The sequence below is a fragment of the Orcinus orca genome, chromosome 3 (assembly GCF_937001465.1).
Source record: "Orcinus orca chromosome 3, mOrcOrc1.1, whole genome shotgun sequence".
NCBI classification, from domain to species: domain Eukaryota; kingdom Metazoa; phylum Chordata; class Mammalia; order Artiodactyla; family Delphinidae; genus Orcinus; species Orcinus orca.
Genome location: NC_064561.1, coordinates 4,652,287 through 4,672,821, shown reverse-complemented (window position 1 = coordinate 4,672,821; position 20,535 = coordinate 4,652,287). Strand labels below are relative to the sequence as shown.

The 20,535-nt window shown below is 50.2% G+C and overlaps 1 protein-coding gene across 3 annotated transcripts in view; it reads right to left on the bottom strand.

The window, feature by feature from the left end:
* Nucleotides 1-2,576: 2,576 nt before the first annotated feature.
* ACSBG2 (acyl-CoA synthetase bubblegum family member 2) overlaps nucleotides 2,577-20,535 on the bottom strand; it is a 66,858-nt gene continuing 48,899 nt past the window's right edge. For all 3 annotated transcript variants that reach the window (XM_004277263.4, XM_049707588.1, XM_049707589.1), the window contains exons 8-15: nucleotides 16,558-16,734; nucleotides 12,037-12,218; nucleotides 11,671-11,904; nucleotides 9,241-9,458; nucleotides 7,263-7,402; nucleotides 6,928-7,174; nucleotides 5,266-5,441; nucleotides 2,577-3,012 (exon numbers count right to left, since the gene is read on the bottom strand). In XM_004277263.4, the coding sequence (XP_004277311.2) occupies nucleotides 5,368-5,441; nucleotides 6,928-7,174; nucleotides 7,263-7,402; nucleotides 9,241-9,458; nucleotides 11,671-11,904; nucleotides 12,037-12,218; nucleotides 16,558-16,734 (1,272 nt within the window). In that variant the 3' untranslated portion in view covers nucleotides 2,577-3,012; nucleotides 5,266-5,367. The remainder of the gene's footprint in view (nucleotides 3,013-5,265; nucleotides 5,442-6,927; nucleotides 7,175-7,262; nucleotides 7,403-9,240; nucleotides 9,459-11,670; nucleotides 11,905-12,036; nucleotides 12,219-16,557; nucleotides 16,735-20,535) is intronic.

Genomic DNA, 20,535 nt, shown 5'->3' with positions numbered 1-20,535 from the left:
TCTTATAGAGTCTTGTTTCCTTTCTATTTAAAGAAGCTCTTTCAATATTTCTTTTAGGGTATGTTTAGTATTGCTGAATTCTTTTAGCTTTTGCTTGTCTGAGAAATCCTTTGTCTCTCCTTTTTTTTTTTGGCCGCACCACGCAGCATGCGGGATCTTAGTTCCCCAACCAGGGATCAAACCCGTGTCCCCTGCAGTGGAAGCACGGAGTCTTAAACACTGGACTGCCAGGGAGGTCCCTCTCCCTCTATTTTATTTTGTTATTTTTAATTTTTTTTAAATAAATTTATTTTTTATCTTTGGCTGCGTTGGGTCTTTGTTGCTGCGTGCAGGCTTTCTCTAGTTGCAGCGAGCAGGGGCTACTCTTCGTCGTGGTGCGCGGGCTTCTCATTGTGGTGGCTTCTCTTGTTGCGGAGCACGGGCTCTAGGTGCATGGGTTTCAGTAGTTGTAGTTCATGGGCCCTAGAGTGCAGGCTCAGTAGTTGTGGCGCACGGGCTACTGTCCATGCATGAGTGGAGTCTGGGCTTCTCCAGCCCCTCTATCTGTCCCAGCGAGTTTCCCAGCAGGCAGCAGGGCTCCCCAGGGCGAGGGTCTGCCCGTGTGGACCTTGTCTTCCTTACAGATCCTTCCCAGCGTTGCCGGTCCTGTCCTGATGCTTTTTTTTTCTTTCTTGTCCAACCCAGTTACAGAGAGATCTTTCCTGCAGCTTTGGTCGTATAGGGGTTCTTCTGTCAGTTTCCAGTCGGTTTGCTGAGAGAATTGTCCCACGTGTAGATGTATTTATTTATTTATTTTTTTGCGGTACGCAGGCCTCTCACTGTTGTGGCCTCTCCCGTTGTGGAGCACAGGCTCCGGATGCGCAGGCTCAGCGGCCATGGCTCACGGGCACAGCTGCTCCACGGCATGTGGGATCTTCCCGGACCAGGGCACGAACCCGTGTCCCCTGCATTGGCAGGCGGACTCTCAACCACTGCGCCACCAGGGAAGCCCCCCGCTCACAACGTTTTTATCTGCTGATCAGTACATATCTTGTGTAACGTGTATTTCTGTTTGGGAACACCTTAAGGTATATTGATGATTCACTAGCATTGAACTCATGGCCAACAGCGCTATAATTCGTGCCTGAATGGAGCTTATATAACACGTGTATAATTTTTCCATAAGGCACCTCACAGCCTTCTTGTACTCAAGACCATTAGTCAGTACTTCAGCACTGTACTTGGGGGCCATTTTCAACAGTGAAATCACCAACAAAAATGCAAAAACACAGAGCACTAAACAGACCCCCGAAAGACACACGTTAACAGTCTGAGCCAAAGCAAGGAGGCACCTTCTTCGACCTTCAGCCGTGAACGTGCACGTTGGGTCATTAGAATTTGCCAGTGCTGTGAGCATTTCCAGAGGTGACTACAAAAGCACCACAGGCGTTCATTTGGGGGGTTACAGATAATGTTAGTGAGCAGGCAAACTTGTTAATATGGACCCTGCAGATAAAGAGGGTCGACTATACTTACATATTCAAAAACATAAAGACTTGCCAAATTGAGGAGGCGGGCTTTAAGGCTTATCTGCATCAGATGCTTTTTGCGAGGAGAACGTCTTCATACATTTCTTATCGATTTATAATTTGATGTTTGAAACTAAAAGAAAAGGGGTGCCTCTGGATATCTAGAACCTTAAGGGACACTGAAGGGTTTCTTCCTCCTGTCCTGATGGGCTGACCCTCCCTGCTCCTCCCGCCGATACTCTTTCAGGGCCAGATACTGTGGACATGCAGTATCAGCTTTTGTCTGTCCATACACGGACTGTTGGATGAGAGAGGAAGAAAGTTCTGTCTTCTTTCAAACTGCTGCTGTCTTGGACCTTATGACAACAGCAAACTCATCTTTCCCGAAAGATGGAATTCATCAAGAATCACAGGTGCTGGGCTTCCCTGGTGGCCCAGTGGTTAAGAATCTGCCTGCCAATGCAGGGGACACCGGTTCGAGCCCTGGTCCGAGAAGATCCCACGTGCCGCGGAACAGCTAAGCCCGTGCGCCACAACTACCGAGCCTGCGCTCTAGAGCCCGCGAGCCACAACTACTGAGCCCGCGAGCCACAACTGCTGAAGCCCGCTCGCCTAGAGCCCGTGCTCCGCAACAAGAGAAGCCACCGCAATGAGAAGCCTGCGCACCACAAGAGTAGCCCCCGCTTGCCGCAACTAGAGAAAAGCCCACGCACAGCAACGAAGACCCAACGCAGCCAAAAATAAAATATAAATAAATTAAATTTATATATACAAAAAAAAGAATCCCAGCTGTTAACTGGGACCAACGGGGTGCTGTGATGATCACTGTTAACGCGTGTGAGGGGCTTTGGGGCATCAGACACTGCCCCCTTCTGGTCATCTTGATGCCCCTCCACGGCCACCCTGTGAGATGGGGGTCTGTTTTTACAGATAACGTCCCCTCCCAAGACTCAGAAGGTTGGACTCACACAGCCAGTCAGAATTTGAACCCAGAACTGATTTTAGAGTCTGAGCTTCTCAACAAAGGACAAGATGTTCGCATCTGGCCAAAAATCAGAACACGGGGTGTTGAAGTGCTTTATTGTCAGAACTTAGTGGAAGGGTTTTCAAGTTGCTCCCAGGAAGGCAGGTAGGTTCGGGGGCCCAGTTCTTCTTCACACGTGTGAAAGCTTTTCTTCTCTGATGTCTCAAGTCAATCCTCCGAAGAGGGAAAAAAGCCAGTTGGAACCCACGAGGTCAGATCTTTCTTTAAAACAGGCAGTTCTTCAGAGACCTCCCCATCAGCTTTCCCAGGATCACGCCCTGAAGGTTCATGGGAATTCAGAGGTCTGTGATGGCCCTGTCGCTTCAAGAGGCATGGCAGGTCTGAGAGGGGGGTACCTCTTCAACAGGTGGATGACAAAGAGACTGACCCATGGGGAATCTGACTTCTTAAAAACACGAGAGACTCAAGTCCCTGCCCAGAGCAGCAAATCACGTCGTGATGGGGTCTTCCTCTTGGAGGCTAGAGAGAAGAGAAAGACAAGTTATCACATGGGAATCCTTGGTACATGTATTATATGTTCATTCCCTGAGACCCCACAAGGTGCTGTAAGATGGAAATATTCCAGAATGAACGGATCCACTTAGAAATGAGGAAGAAAAAAAAAAGAACCCCTCTCCCATGAACTTTAGAGTGGCACTCTCCAGGAGGAGTATCACGTGAGCCACCGAGGTAACTGAAAAATTTCTAGGGCTTCCCTGGTGGCGCAGTGGTTGAGAGTCTGTCTGCCGATGCAGGGGACACGGGTTCCTGCTCCGGTCCGGGAGGATCCCACATGCCGCGGAGCGGCTGGGCCCATGAGCCATGGCTGCTGAGCCTGTGCGTCCGGAGCCTGTGCTCCACAACGGGAGAGCCCACAACAGTGAGAAGCCCGTGCAAAAAAAAAAAAAAAAAATTCTAATAGCCACACAAAAAAGGAACTGGTGAAATTGACTTAGGTGCTATATTTAATGTAACCCGGTATGTCCCAAAGAGCATCATTCCAACATTCAGTCAATACTTTAAAATATGAATAAGGTGTTGTATGTTCTGTATTTCGTACACTGACTTGGAAGCCCAGTGTGGGTTTTATACCCACAGCACATCTCAGTTCAGACGGGCCACATTGTGGGCCAGTGGCTGCCATACTGGACAGCACAGGTGCAGAGAGGGTCCACCTCCCACCCCCACGTCAGTTACCCAACCACAAAGTGAAATCTGAAATCTTGCAAAAGACGCAGAATGATGAGTGTGATGTGTTTAGCTGCTGGGCTCACCCACGGCACTTTGACAAACAAAGGTGTGGAGAAGTTGAATCGGTTAACAATGAAGAAAAGAAAATGGATACAGTGGTGTCATGGGGTGGATTGTGTTCCCCTCCACAAATTCGTATGTTGAAGTCCTCACACCCAGGACCTCAGGATGGGAGTGTCTTTGGAGATGGGGTCTTTACGGAGGTCATCAAGTTAAAATGAGATCATTAGGGTGGACCTGAATCCAATAGGACAAGTGTCTTTATAAGAAGGGGAAATTTGGACACAGATGCAGGGAGAAAACGGCCGTCTACAAGCAAAGGCGAGGGACTTGAGAAGGAACCAACCCAGCTGACACCTTGACCTTGGAGACTTCCAGCCTCCAGAGCCTTGAGAAAAAAAATTCCTGTTGTTTAAGCACCCTAGTCTGTGGAACTTTGTCCTATGGTAGTTCTAGGAAACTAATACAGGTGGGTAGGCTGTGGGCATCAGAAGAGAATGATTTGACCACTAAAGGGTTACAGGTGACCCTTGGGACAACCGAAGCTGCATCCTCCTCTCTGCCTGCACTGTGCCTCTAGCTGGGGTTCTAAAATCCTATCAGTGACTCCTGATGTCATCAGGGCTCCCTGTGAACAAGACTTGGGGGAAAAGGGGGAGAAGAGGGGTAGGTGGGAGGAGCTCAAGTCTCTGTCCTTTACCTCCCCGGGTGGGTCGACACACCTCATTCCTTGGGTTCCCGGCTAGTAGAACTTCTCCCACCCACAGTTGTTGTTTTTTTTTAATATATAAATTTATTTGTTTATTTTTGGCTGCGTTGGGTCTTCGTTGCTGCACACGGGCTTTCTCTAGTTGCAGTGAGCGGGGGCTACTCTTCGTTGAGGTGCGCGAGCTTCTCATCACAGTGGCTTCTCTTGTGGTGGAGCACGGGCTGTAGGCGTGCAGGCTTCAGTAGCTGTGGCCCGCGGGCTCAGTAGTTGTGGCTCGCGGGCTCTAGAGTGCAGGCTCAGTAGTTGTGGCATGCGGGCTCAGTAGTTGTGGCTCGCGGGCTCTAGAGTGCAGGCTCAGTAGTTGTGGCTCACGGGCTTAGTTGCTCTGTGGCATGTGGGATCTTCCCAGACCAGGGCTTGAACCCATGTCCCATGCATTGGCAGGCGGATTCTTAACCACTGCGCCAGCAGGGAAGTCCCCCACCCACAGTTTTTGACAAAAGGGCTTCTCCAAATAAGTCACAATGAAACATTTGGGCATTTCACCAAAAGCTCTGGTCCTGGATGGGAAGGCTGCCCCGCTCCCTCTACGAGACAAGTAAAAGGCAGGAAGAACAGCTAACAGAGTTGGTGGCCAAGCAGGAGGGAGTTTGCATGCCCTGCTGGGACCCAGGAAGAGCGTGAGTTGAGGGCAGACACTACCTAGAAGCCGCGGCAGCCGCGCGTGGGTGCGTGTGCACACGAGGCCTCTGCGGTTCTGCTCAGGGACCTACCTGCCGCTCGGGGGGGACCAGCTGTGTTGGACTCATCTGAGGCACAGCCCAGCGAAGCCAGTCTCACCATCGGGGCAGCCGGGAGCAGCTCTGCCAATGACGTCACTGATAGAAGTTGTCGATTTGCTTTTTGTATTTCTGCATTATGAAATGTCTTTTAATCTTTGTTGTTGGACCTGCCGAGGAAGGAGAAACCAGTTCAGATGTGGGGATGCAATAAGAGTCCACGTGCCCCAGGCGTGACCAGGAGACAGGGTCTCATGGCTGGGGCCGGGCTGGTGGCTGGCTGTGCCCTTGACTTCCTGGGGGCACCCCCTTTGCCATCCGCCGGGATGAGAGGACTCCTCCCCACCCCCGCCTTGTCCTTGGGCCGCGGTGAGGATTCCGTGAGCCGGCAGGTGGAGAGCACAGTGAGCTCTGTGCCTGACAGGGATGCTGCACCCGACCACGGAGGGACAGCCCCTGAGCCTCTGATTTTATAGGTGAGGCTCAGGGCCAGTTGCTCCAAGGTCACCCAGCAAGTGCATGGCAGGGCGAACACTCGAACTTGAGACTTGTTTCATACGCAGCCCAGGACGCCCTGTAGGCTGCGGTCACCAGGGGGTGTGGGCTTCCCTCCAGATGTCCTAGACACACACACACACACACACACACACACACACACACACACACACATACACACACACACACACACACACACACACACACACACACGACCCTGGATCACATTTCCAACTCATAAATAAAAAGACCAGGGGGGCTTCCCTGGTGGCACAGTGGTTGAGAGTCCGCCTGACGATGCAGGGGACGCGGGTTCGTGCCCTGGTCCGGGAGGATCCCACATGCCGCCGAGTGGCTGGGCCCATGAGCCACGGCCGCTGAGCCTGCGCGTCCGGAGCTTGTGCTCCGCGATGGGAGAGGCCACGGCAGTGAGAGGCCCGCGTGCCGCAAAAAAAAAAAAAAAAAAAAAAAGACCAGGGTTTGGAGGGACAAGTCCCAACTCTGTGTGGCGGGCACAGGATTTGAACCCAGGTTGTTAAAGACTGCATGCTTGCCATGCTCCCAGCTCCCTGCGGTCCACGCTGTGGAAGTACAGCTGAGTGCTGAAAGCAAGCCCCAGGGGGGAACCTCAGGGGAAGGCAAGACCCCCCCACCCCGACCCCTCCCCTCTCGGCAGGGAGATAGGCAAAGCTAAACTAATATGTAGGGTAGTTTCAGACTCTGACGTATTAGGGAAGCAAGAAGACAGGGCGGTACAGTAGGTGTGACGGTGGACTGTAGGGTCAGTGTGTTAGGGGGGACGGCAAGCTGCCTTAGCCAGGATGGCCAGGGAAGGCTGCTCTCAGGAAGTGGCCTTTAGGGTGAGACCCGGACAATGAGAAGGAGTCTTTCGGGCAAAGAATTGCGGGGGAAGAGCAGTCCAGGCAGAGGGAGCAGCAGGTGCAAAGGCCCTGGGGAGAAGGGTGTGTGTGTGTGGCTGTGGGGAGCTGGACACCAGTTAGCTGGAGGCAGCCGTATCCCCCTCCCGGTCCACAGCTGGTTCCACAGACACTGTGACTCCCAGAAAAAAAGATGCGTCTCCTCAGAGCCCACAGTGGCCCTGGACACTAGCAAGGGACCAGCCTCCAAGTTTCAAGGCCACTGGCTCTCCAGGCCACTCACCTAGCTCCCCGCCACTGATGGAAAAGTCCTTCTCCAAGATGACCCACTTCTGAATCTTCTGCGCGTTGGAGATGGTACACTGATTCACGGCATTTATGCCTTTCTGGATGGCCGTGTAGACCAAAGGGTCTCGCAGCTCCAAGATCTCGGACACGGTGGTCGCCTGGCTGCCTGCATCCCGGCAGAACCTGATGGCCTCCCAGGTCAGTCTGTCCAGTGGCTCTCCAGTCGTCTTGTCGACCTCACACTGCCCCGAGACACCCCTGTCACAACGCCTGGCACCTGGCCCTGAGGACCAAGAAGCAGATCCCTCTCGCCTAGAACACCCACGTTACCTTCAGCGTCAGGAGGACACTCAGAAACTTGGCCTTATCTCCCACTAACATGGCGTTACTGATGATGGGAATCTTCTCCTTAACCAGGTTCTCGATGGGAATGGGGGCCACATTCTCGCCGCCAGCAGTGATGATAATTTCTGAAACAAAGCATGGCTGGGGTTGGGTTCAACCATGACAGTCCAAAAGCCCTGCCCCTCTGTGGATCAGAGGGGACAGAGGTTGGCACCAATGACCGCTCACCTAGAAAACCCCAGAAGCAGAGGAAGACCTCCGCCCATGGCCAGGACTCTCTCTCTGTCCTTCTCCAGGACACAGACCCAAAGTCACTCTGCCCTTCATCCCCCATCTTCAAATTTCCATTAAGCATCCGAGTCCTGGGCATTCCACTTGGACAGCGTCTTACGAACTCCTTGCCTGTTTCTTGGTCCCCCATACCCTGCTCCAGGCCCTCCAGCATGTCTTGCTTGGAAGATAGTCAGGTGTTTCTGACCACACCCTGTCTCTCTGATTCCTCCTTCTCCCATCATTTGGCAACTCCCAAAGACCCTAAGTCCATGCTCTCCCGGGGGGGGGGGGGGTGTCACACCCCTAATTTTGGCAAGCTCTAAGAGTTGTGTCACTTTCTCTCGCTGCCTCTGAAATTCTTCAGGAGCCCCTCCTCCTGCCCCAGACACAACCTTTACTTGTTCTTTCACCCTGGGATGCTTGCTACTTCCTGTGCCACCCACCCAAACTCTCTCCTTCCCATCCCACGATCTCACAGTCACCCTCGCCGAGGTGGTTACAGCACTGGTAATAATCAGTTCGATCCCATAATGGACATCTCTGATATCACCTGCCCAGTGACGACTCCTTTGGGTTTCTTTAGGGAGCTACTCTCCATCTTTGTGTGGTCTTGGGGGGTTGGACTGCCGGCGTGAGCATGTGACCGGGTCTGACCAGTCGGCATATTCCATCCTCTACAGTGATTCATTCTGAGATGTGATAGCGACCCAAGAAGATCCAGCGAGAATCAGGCCTAAAACGTGCCGACACGACTGGGAATAATACACTCTTACTCGTCCCTTGGGTGTTAGGAGGAACCTAGACCGTTGGCAGCCATCTCGTCACCAAGTTGGAAAAGCCTCTTTAAGAACAGCGTCAACATGGAGGACAGCATGGTAACAGAAGGATAGAGAGATTCCTTGTGATGTCATTTTGGCACCTGGATCCAGCCATGCCGGAAGCGTGACCTTTTGGACTTTTCTGGTTTTGAGCCAGTAGCATCCCTTTTTCACTCAAAGCTGCTTAAGAAGGGTTTTCTGTTGCTTATCCTGGAAATAATGCTAACACAGCCCTCTAATTGTATAATGACTGCCTATGTCAGGCTCCGTGCCAAATGGTCTCCCTCAGAGGTTGGTAACCTCCAGCCTGTGGGCTAAATCCCACCGTCCGCCTGTTTTTGTATGGCCACGAGCTAAAAGTGGCTTTCACATGTTTTAATGGTCGGAAGGAAATCCAAAGAAGAATAATATTCGTGACACATGAAAATCCTGTGACGCTTGTGTTGGCAAACAGCCATGGCCGTCGGTCTGCACGTCGTCTCCTGCTGCAGCAGCCAAGTGGAGCAGCTACGACAGAGACCCTGCGTCCTGCAAATCCAGAATATTTACGAGTGGGCCCTTGATGGGAAAAGTTGACTGATCCCTGCTCTACGTCATTTCAGTGAATCCTCACTGAATCGTTACAGCTCTGTAGTTATTGTTATCCTCGATTGGCAGGGGAGGGAACAGAGGTTTCAGGCCCAGAATGGGCTTCTTCTCTGGCTCCCTGCTGAGGGCCACAGGCTGGGCACAGGGACAGAGCTGGGATGCGCGGACTGGGGTGTCCCTGTACATCAGTGTAAGCCCGCCCCGTGAAAGGCGGGGGCTGGGAGCCTTCAACGTTCAAGGTGAGCCTGCTCCCAGGAGGCCCCTGCAGAGCCCAGCCCCAGTACCTTTGATGCGGCCTGTGATAAAGAGGAAGCCCTGGTTGTCCATGCGGCCGAGGTCCCCAGAGTGGAGCCAGCCCTCCTCATCGATGGCCTCCACGGTCGCGTCCTCGCTCTCCAGGTAGCCCATGAAGACATGCCGGCCCCAGAGGCAGATTTCCCCAACGCCGTCCTTGGTCTGCTGGTACAGCATGTTCTTACACCCAGTCGTGACTTTGCCGGAACTGCCAGGGGACAGGAGGGAGGAAAACTGAGGCTCGGGGAGACGAGGTCACCCACCCAGGTGGGCCTGGGTCTGTGGCCCAGGCTCCTGACGCTCTGCTCAGCTGGCCTGGGCTGGAACCTGCTGCCGCACCCTCCCCAGGACCCGGCGGGCATGAGAGGTGTTGACCGAGTGGAAGAAGGGCTTGTTCAGTCAAGTGAGCCAACTTCCCAGACACTTGGCGAACTGGGAAACCCAGCAGAGTTGTAGATTGTTTCATTATTACTATTTTGGGGAATTAAAAAAATTTTTTTATTGGAGTATAGTTGTTAGTTTCAGGTGTACAGCAAAGTGAATCTAGATTGTTTTTATCTTCACATAAATGGGAGAAGGACAAAGTGCTCCCGAGTTAAAAACAGCAACAGGGAATTCCCCTGTGGTCCAGTGGTTAGCACTCCACGCTTTCACTGCCGAGGGCCCGGGTTCAATCCCTGGTCAGGGCACTAAGATCCCACAAGCCCCATGGCACGGCCCAAAAAACAAAGGAAGCAACAAAACCCCCTCTAGAAAACAGGTATGTGGACCTGAACGCAATGACCAGGACAGCTGATTTTAAGTAAGTCAACCAACCAGAATCTCTTTAGAGGTTAAAGTTACTTCCGCAAGACAGAATAGCACCGGCTGATATCTGGATTTTCGTGAAATTCCTTTCACTAGTGATACTACTCGGGAGGGTGGTTTTAAGATGCAGAAAAGGAAGTATTTTCTTACTGCCTTGCTGAGGTCTTTTTTACTGGCAGTTAGAAGGGCCAGTGGTTTTAGGTTTAAGTGTAGGGATTCCCTTAGTCAGTAAGAGGAAAAAGAAGGCAGGCCTGTGAAGCTTAAAATTTATAAAGAGCCTCCTTACGACCTCCGTTAAAATCTTTTCTAGGGCTTCCCTGGTGGTGCAGTGGTTGAGAGTCGCCTGCCGATGCAGGGGACACGGGTTCGTGCCCCGGTCCGGGAAGATCCCACATGCCGCGGAGCGGCTGGGCCCATGAGCCACGGCCGCTGAGCCTGCGCATCCGGAGCCTGTGCTCCGCAATGGGAGAGGCCACAACAGTGAGAGGCCCGCGTACCGCAAAAAAAAAAAAAAAGCTTTTCTAGGGGGACTTCCCCAGTGGTCGAGTGGTTAAGACTCCACCGCAGGGGATGAGGGTTCGATCCCTGGTTGGGGAACTAAGATACCACATACTGCATGGCTAAAAAACAAAACAAAACAAAACAAAAAAACTAACTTGATTTCAATGTTTATCAACAAGGTATCTCATTTCCAGGATCTACAAGAGGTCCTTTCTGAACACCAAAACTTAAGAATTAAGATTAAATCTTTAAAAAAAAAAAAAAAAAGCTTTCCTAGGAATATGGAAAAACTCAGAAGCTATACAAGTTTCATGAGTTCAACCAGGTAAAGATAAAAAAAGTTCTGCACAGCGAAAAACACTCTTTTAGGAAGGACCACTCTTTGGTTTTGGAAGAAAACTCCAGTGGGTGTTTGGGTTCTGCAGAAAACAGACCCAGATGGGATTATGGACTGGAGAAGGGGAGATACTGATGTGCAAGGTAAAGTCAGAGGCAGGAGATGGTTTTGCCAGATTGGGAAGACTGAATTTAGTTTTCGCTAAGTTCAGAGGCAGCCGGAACTTGGCCGAGCATGAGAGGAGGGCCAGCCTTGCAATATGGCGGCAGGGCGGGGGTCAGGGAGCGGCACAACCAGGAGGCCCTGTGTAGGAACACGGTTCTGAGACTCCACGTGGAGCTTGGCTTGGATGTTCTTACTGTGTCAGTATCACCGGGCTCCATCCTGCAGCCCGAGGGGAGCTGAGCTTGGGAGAAAGCCAGGAGGGGCCTGGGGACGTGCTTGAGAGAAAGCACCGTGGAGATGAACTGTCCCGAGGTCTAGGGAGGTGAACCTCGGGTGGGTGAGCCCGGGGTGGGCCGTCTGGAGGCAGAGCTAGCAAATGGCAAATAGGGAGAGTCCACAGCATGTTTGAGAGCCCTTCCCCTTTGTCCATGGGCTCTCGTTCAAACTGGGGCTTCCCACGGTCACGAAAATTTGAGGCTTGGAGGCTGGAGAACAGGGGTCATTCTGGAGACACCAAGTCAGGATTCGTCTTAGCCCAGAGGCCTGTCGACCCTCCCGTCTTCATCCCTTTGACCCCAGAGGACCCAGAGGCTGCCCAGGAGGCCAGTACCTTAGAATCCGGTAGTTCTCTGGGCTGGACGCGGAATGGGGTCCTGAGCTTTCACTCATACCGTACGCCTCGCCTATAGGTACGTCCAGACTTAGAAAGAACTCAGCAGTCTCTTGGTTGAGGGGTGCGGCCCCGCTGATAAAAATGCAGCAGCGATCCAGGCCAAGGGAATTCTTGATTTTGGTGAACACGAGGGCCTTTGCCATGCGGTAGCTCATGGGAGTGTCATGCCCCCTATGAACATGAATGCCAAGGAGAGCTCTATAGCCATGGGGCCACAAGGGGGCTGATGGGACCCAGCTGGAGAAGGCTGAGCCCCCTCACCCACTGCCCTGTATGCCTGGCCCCGCTGGACCCGCCACTTACCCTTGCATCCTTTTTGAGTTGACCTTGAAGCCAATATTTCTTGCCCATGAGAACACCTTTCTCCTCAAGCTTGAAGATTTGCCAACAGTTTCCTTTATCTTCTCATGCATCTTTTCCCAAATTCGGGGCACCCCCAGGAAGGCGGTAGGCTTTACCTCCTGCAGAGTGTTGACCAAAGTGCCCTGCAGGGTGCAGAGCTGGGTTAGCCACACCTGCAACCCAGATGTCCATCTCTCCTCAGCCGCTCAGCTCAGCCCAGGAGAACCTTCTCTTGGCTTATTGGACCAGGGTGAGCGCCTGACCCAAGGGAGCCAATCCATTGGCTAGCCAGTGGCCAATCCGATTATCATGCTCTCTCTGGGGATTTGGTAGAGAGCACAGACCCGTAAAATATTTTTGGAAGGCAGCGTGAGAGTACTATTAACGTTTTAAATGCAACTTGGCAACTTCACTTCTGTGGGTGACAGAATTCAGCTGAATGCAAGATCAGGTACACAGAGAAGCACGTGTGAGATATTCTTTGTGCATCATTTTGTAACAGGATGGAAACAGACTTCATGGCCAATGATGGGGGATTGGCTAAAGAAACTGTGGTCCAAGAATGCAGTGGAGTATTATGCAAGATTCTCCCCCAAATTGATCTATAGGTTCAATGTAATCCCTATCAAAAATAGGCAAGCTGGGCTTCCCTGGTGGCGCAGTGGTTGAGAGTCCGCCTGCCGATGCAGGGGACACGGGTTCCCGCCCTGGTCCCGGAAGATCCCACATGCCGCGGAGCGGCTGGGCCCGTGAGCCATGGCCGCTGGGCCTGCGCGTCCGGAGCCTGTGCTCCGCAACGGGAGAGGCCACGACAGTGAGAGGCCCGCGTACCGCAAAAAATAAAAAAAAATAGGCAAGCTATTTCATACAAATTGACAAGCTGATCTTAAGATTTATATGGAAATGCAGAGGATCTGGAATAACCAAAGCAATTTTGAAAAAGAAGAACAAAGTCAGAGGGCTTGTTACCTGATTTTGAAACTTACTACAAAGTAGGGTATATCAACTGTCCTGATTTGCCCAGAACCGGAGGCGTTCCTGGAATGTAGGATTTTCACTTATGAAATCGGGTAAGTCCCAGGTAAACAGGGACAAGGTGGTCATACTACCATAAAGCCAGAAAAATAAAGTCAGTGTAGTTTTGGTGTAAGGATAGACATAAAGTTCAGTGGATCAAAACTGAAAACCTGGAGATGAATCTTCACATTTATGGTCAATTGACATTCAATAAAAGTGCCAAGGCAATTTAATGCAGGAAAGGATATCTGTATACAAACAAACAAACGAGGGCTTAGCTAACTTAGAGCCTTCTTGCCAAACGCAAAAATTACCTCAAAATGGATCACAGACCTAAAAGTAAGAGCTAAATCTAAAAGCCCTCCAGAAGGACACATAGAAGAAAATCTCTGTGACCTTGGAGTAGGCAGTGATTTCTTACAAATGACACCAGAAGCACGGAAGAAAAAAAATCAATAAATGGGAGAGTCAACACTCATTAGAGGTAAACACGTCTTGCTTTTCAAAAGACACTAGTAAGAAAATGAGAAGACAAGCCATGGAACTGGGAGAAAGTATTTGCAAATCATATATTTGATAAAGGATTTGTATAAAGAACCCTTAACATTCAACAATAAGAAGATACACAACCAGATTTTTTAATGGTTAAAAATTTGATCAGACATTTTTCCCAAGAAGATATACACACGGCCAGTAAGTCGGGAAAAGTTGCTCACCGCCATTAATCATTTGAGAAATGCAAATTAATATGGGAGATACCACTTCGCATCTACTAGGATGGCAATAATAATAAAAACAAAAACAAGTGTTGGTGAGGATGTGGAGAAATTGGACCTCTCGTACACTTCTGGTTGGGAATGTAAAATGACACAGCCACTTTGAAAACATTCTGTCAGTTACTTATGATGTAAAGCCAGGGTCCAGTGGTTAAGACTCCGCGCTTCCGCTGCGGGGGGCGCGGGTTCGATCCCTGGCGGGGGAACTAAGATCCCACGTGCCGCACGGTGCAGCCAAAAAAAAAAAAAAAAGAAACTGTTAAGACAGCTTCGTTTCCTGGTTGACAATTTAAAATTTTTTTGACAGTACTAGGGGTTGATAAGGATATTGGAGACTGGGAACTTCTCAGGCCCTGTAGGCGAGTGTGTATACATTATGTTTTCAGCCGGAAAACAAAGTATTCATTTACGGAGTGTCTAATGTGTCTCAGATACTGAGCATGGGGGATGTGAGAGTGACCGAAAGGGGTCAAGGAGATACTTAAGCAGGGAACTAAATGACATGGAGGAGCCAGCCATGTGAAGGACAGGAGAATGAACCCTGTGGAAGGAATTACAAAGGCCCTAAGACTTAGCCTAGGGGAGATTATCCTGGATTTTCCAGGTGGGTCCAGTGTCATCACTGGATGACATAAGGGGTCCTTATAAGAGGGAGGCAGGAGGATCAGAGAGGTGTGACAGTGGGAACAGATGTAGGGGGGTGTGTGTGTGTGTGTGTGTGTGTGTGTGTGTGTGTGTGTGAGAGAGAGAGAGAGAGAGAGAGAGATTTGAAGATGCTGTGTGCTCCTGGCTTTGAAAATGGAGGAAGAGGCCACAAGCCAAGGAACACAGGCAGCCTCTAGAAGCTAAAAAAGGCAAGGAAACCAGTTCTCCCCAAGAGCTTCCAGAAAGAACACAGTCCTGCTCATGTCTTGGTTTTATCCGATTGAGACCCATTTTAGACTTCTGACCTCCAGAACTGTGGCATAATATATTTATGTTGTTTTAAGCCACTAAGTTTTGTGGTCTTTGTTCCAGCAATGATAGTAAGCAAATACAGAGGATGTAGCTGAGGAAAGTGCAGAGTTCTTTTCTGGCTCTGTTAAGTCTACAAGGTCAGGACATACAAGAATACTTTCACTTACTTAACATGAAAAACCTCCCAAAGATGAACTCCAGCTAAATGAAGAGGTAACCCCCCAAAAAAGAACACAAAGACCTTAGAAAACAGAGGATTCAGCACAGGAGTGGGAGGAAGGGATATCCCTGCATGACAGCTTGTAGAAGCTACTGTTGATGTCCTCTTCAGACCTCTAATGGTCCACAGCTTCCCTCTTTTTCAGAGAACTGCCCTTATTCAGAAATGCCTGGGAAGTTACGCACCCACATGAGTGCGTAAGCCTATCGCCAATGACTCTCTGAGATGGGGGTACAAAAGCCCAGACCCCTTGCCTCAAAACAGTACCACTGTGGTGCCATTCATGCTTCAGAGGTTCCCATGGGATTGGTTTGCGTAAGGGCAATTCCACTCGCACGCCAGCTGAACTTACATCCTCTCTTCTCCCCTTGCCATATCTTGCTCCCCTCACTCCCTCCCTTACAGTTTTCACCAGAGAGATCCTACTCAATTAATTACAAAAACCTCCATCCCATCTCAGGTTCTGCTTCTAGGGGGCCCAATCTAGGACATCTTAAAACAACAAACAGTCCTACTCAGGGCAGAAGGATGGAGGAGAAAATAATGCAGTAGGTATCAGAACATTTGGAAAATCCTGATAAGCATGTGACAGCTGAGATGGAGCAACTGGACAGGTATACAGAAAACTTCCACCAAATTGGAAAAGAAAGGCAACTATTAACTCTGGGGAAAACAAAAGGTTGTACCAGACAGGCAATGTAATCACGTAGTAAACTGCATGGCCCCGTTAACTAAGAAATCTTTTCATTGAGAGGGTGGGCAACGGGGAAGCAAGTGAAGATGGGGGTGTAAGAGGATTAAATCCTTGCCTACTGCAATGGAAAAGTAAGAGAGAATATTTAAAAGTGCGTGAATCAAGAACATTATTACGTATTTTTTTAAAAACTGGAGGTGAATGCCAGAAGAAATCGCTTGAAAATTCTGGAGAGTTTGCCGCTGGAGGGTGGTTAGGACATTGCTGTTTTTCAAAAGCGGTCCAAAATCCCTTATCTCAAACCCTTGGGGCCAGATGTGTTCTGGAACTGAGGATTCTCCGGCCTTCAGAAAGGTAATATGGTGCTAGTCTCATTTGTAATATGAATCCCACGGCGGTGTCTTGGCAAGCCAGCTGAAATCCTTCACGTTAATATTTCTGCAGATACACATATTCCCAATAAGGGGGATAAAAATGAAGACTCCAGATAGCTTCCCATCAGTTTAGGTCAGATTTTACTGCCAAAAACGTTTGGTTTGGGGAGCTTTTTGGAGTTGGGAATACTGACTTGAAAAAAACTACACACGTACACACACGTTCTGCTTTCAATACCATTCCCATCTTAGTCTTAGGTTGTTCAGTGTACAGTCTGCACAACCATGGATACCACGACTTGGATAAAGATAAAAACTAAAAGAAGGTGGCTGACTGTTTCAAACGCTGCTAACTGGGAGCGTTAGATGAGGATGGAGAAGGAACCCCCAGATCTGGGACTTGAAGGAACCATCCACACCTCCGGGCTGCCCTTAGCCTAATACCTTGAGTGCATCTGGTTGAGCAAAGTAGATGAAAGCCCCGACCTTCATGGGTATCCAGACATCCATCATCTGAGCTGCGATGTGGCTGAGAGGAAGGTAGCTGACCACCACCTCCTGCTTCTCAGGAGCGTAAGCCAGATGGAAGTCCCTCGCCACCGACCCCGCCGTCCACGTGATCTAGAACACACGTCGAGCTTACAATCCAATACCCTTCAGCGCGCCTCATCCTTGCCCGAGGGCCATTTAAATACAATTATTTAACAAACACAAAGCACCTGCTTAGGCACCGCTCTTGTACTTTACAAACATTGAGTCCCTTAGTCCTCATCTGCACACACTGGGGTTGATAACTGCGATTCTCCCATCTTACAGATGGGGAACCAGAAGCACAGAGAGGTTCACTGACTTGCCTGAGGATGGAAGGAGCAGTAAAATTCGATGGGAAGCTTTGGGGGATTACCAGACGCCCTAGGATCCAGCAACAGACCCTAGAGTCCAAATGTCTATCGGGGATAGTCAGAAATCTGAAGGATTCAGTAAGTGTCCCAGAATCAAATCCTGACTCCACCATTTACTAGCTGTGTGACCCTGGGCTATTTGCTTAAAAATCCTTTGCAGCCTGTATTTGCTCATCTGTAAAAGGGGCACAGAGGTTCCTCGTGCCCCACATAAAACTATAAAACCAACACTGTCCAACAAACGAAAAGGCCACCCATAATCCCGTGGCATTAATACCCCAACAATTAGTATGTTAATCTTTTTCTTTCTCCGGTGCATACGTTGATGGAAAGTTTTAGCGTACCTATGATTTTGCAATCTATATTTTTTACTGGTGCCCTAAGTCTCTGGCAAACAGTCGTCTCGTTAATGCAGCCACACGGGCCTCTGCACTGTTCCTCCAACACATCAGGCAAGGTCCCGCCTCAGGGCCTTTGCACGGGCTGTTCCCGCTGCCTGGGATGGGCATCCTCTAGCTGTCTCCACAACTGACTCCTCAAGATGTTATATTCTGGTTAAATGTCGCTTCCTTACGGAAGCAGTCTCACATCACCCGAATTGAAGTTTCCAGCATCTTTCTAATCCGCTACGTACTACTTGCCACAGTCTGAGTGGTTTCATTTGTTCATTCCCTGGCTGTCTTCCCGAGCGCCACCATTGGGTCTGTTTTGCTCAAAGCGGTTTTCCCGGCACATAGTAGGTGCCCAGTAAATTTTTGTTGAATGAATGAATGAGGAAAGAAAAGTTACATTTAAGTGTAATGAAATATGCAAAGCACTCGCCCTGTAGTAAGCCCTCAAGATTTGTCCCTCTTCTTTCTCTGGGCCTCAGGATGGAGGGATTTTCCGTCTGTACCCATAAGCACTGTCACCCACAGTGACCCAAGGAACCCAGTGCCCATTTGTTGAGAAAAGGGGCTAGGTGTGTGGAGACCGTGATTTACAGTGGTTTAGACACTCCTGGGTTCAGATCCTGGCTCAGACCTTTCTATGCTCTCTGACCTTATGCAAGTCATTTCCCCTCTCTGAGCCTCAGTTTCCCAATCTCTGAAAGGGATTAATGACACATCTTACCTTGTGGGGTTTCTGTTAGGGGTTAGTGTGTTTATCTCAGCACGGCATAGTACCCTATAAATGGGAGAAGCTTTGAGCTGTTGACATATGTTGAGAACATGGGACTAGCTTTGACTTCCTGCTGTAAAGATGATGATGATTTAAAAAATAATAGTCGACAGGGATTATTTTTTAATCCCAATGTGCAAGGCTTTGCTCTGAGCATTTTATGTCTGTGTGGTAGGTTAAAGACAGCTGCAAATTCTCTGCCACCCCTGCCATTCAGAGCTGAAGTCTGTTTTCCTTTCCCTTCACAGGGCTGTTCTAGTGACTGGTTTTGACCCACAGAGTGGAGCACCGTGTAAACTTCTGACATTGAGTCCTAATAGACTGCAGCTTCTGCCTTTGTATCAGGGCATGCTTGCCCTCGGAGGAGCCAGCGCCACGTTGAGAAGTTCGACGGCCTCGATGCCCCCATGCTTTGAGGAAGTGCAAGCCCCATGAAACACGTGAGTGAAGCCCTGCTTGGACCTGCCAGCCCAGCCTGGGCACCAGCTGAATACAGCTGAGTGACCCCAGCTGACACTCTGTAGGGCAGAAAAGACACTTTGCCAAGCCCTTCCCAAATTCCAGACCCAGAAATAACACACTCTTGGTGTTTTAAGTTGCTAAGTTCTAGAATGGTTTGTTACACGGCAGTAGCTAACTGACACAGTATAGGAAATAATTTAACCTTCATAGCAACTCTAAGAGGTAGCAACCATTCTTGTCTCCATTTTACAGATGGGCAAACTGAAGCCCAGAGAAGTTAAGGAAGTCTTCTCAGGTCACATAGTTAGCAAGTGGGGGAGCCAGGATGCAGATCCAGGCAGACTTGCTCCAGGGGCTCAGCTTTTGTCTGCCCTCTGTGAGGACATGATCTCACTAGACATGAAGCCACTGGGAGCGTGGACGCTGGCCAGGGTTGGGTGGGGGCCTCATCAGACTCCATTCATTCAGTCCACAAAATGGATTGAATCCTCCTGCACACCAAGCACTGGAGACACAGCAGTGAACCAGACAGATAGCCCCTGCCCTCAAGGAGCTGTTGTTCATGATAAACACGTGACTGTATAATATGGCAGTGCAAGAAAAAACAGTAGCCAAATGGGGCTTGGGGGCTAATGGGATGGTTTATTTTTCTTTGCTATTTTAAACGTGGAAGTCAGGGAGGGCTTCACGGAGGCGGTAACATCTGAGCAGGGACCCGGAGGAGGTGAAGGAGCAAGTCATGTGGGTCTCTGGGAAATAGTATTCCTTGTAGAGGGAACAGCCAGTACAAAGGCCGGTGTGTGCTGCCAGCTGTTAAGCTGGGCGGGTGGGGAAAGCCATTATAAAGTAGAAACGCTTCATTTGAAAACTAGCAGTCTTGGGGCTTCCCTGGTGGCGCAGTGGGTGAGAGTCCGCCTGCTGATGCAGGGGACACGGGTTCGTTCCCCGGTCCGGGAGGATCCCACATGCTGCGGAGCGGCTGGGCCTGTGAGCCATGGCCGCTGAGCCTCACGTCCAGAGCCTGTGCTCCGCAGTGGGAGAGGCTGCAACAGTGAGAGGCCCGCGTATCACAAAAAAAAAAACACAAAAAAAACTAGCAGTCTTTCTGACTCACAGAGCGTGTTGGGTGCATGTCCTGCCAGACACTTTCCTGCTTTTAAAACTTACACACATGTACGACACTCGCCGCCATTTTTCAGCTTTTAACAAAATCACGTTGTGCTCTGTGTACTGTTCTTCAACCAGCTTTAACATATTTGTAACGATTGCATCTTTGGACATTTTTACACCTTAGCCCCATAGACCTACAGTGTAGTTGAAAAGGTGGATTGTGGCGCCTGCCTGCCTGGGTTTCAGCTCCTGGCCCTGCCATGCTGCTTGCTGTGTGACCTGGGCCCAGCAGCTTAATCTCTCTGGGTTTCAGTTTTCTCATCTGTAGAAACAGCGTCCACCTGATAGAACGGATAGAATCACAGAATCGCTGTGAGGATTTACAAAGTGTAAAATTCTCGGGATGGCCTCTGGCCCCATAGTAAGTGTGCAACAGAAATGAACCGTCACTGTCTTTCTTGTTGTTTAAAAAAACACCGGGGCTTCCCTGGTGGCGCAGTGGTTAAGAATCCGCCTGCCAATGCAGGGGACACGGGTTTGAGCCCTGGTCCGGGAAGATCCCACATGCCTCAGAGCCAGTGTGCCACAACTACTGAGCCTGCGCTCTAGAGCCCGAGAGCCACAGCTACTGAGCCCACATGCCACAACTACTGAAGCCTGCGTGCCTAGAGCCCTTGCTATGCAACAAGAGAAGCCACCGCAATGAGAAGCCCACGCACCACAATGAAGAGTAGCCCCCGCTCGATGCAGCTAAAGAAAGCCTGCATGCAGCAACAAAGACCCAACC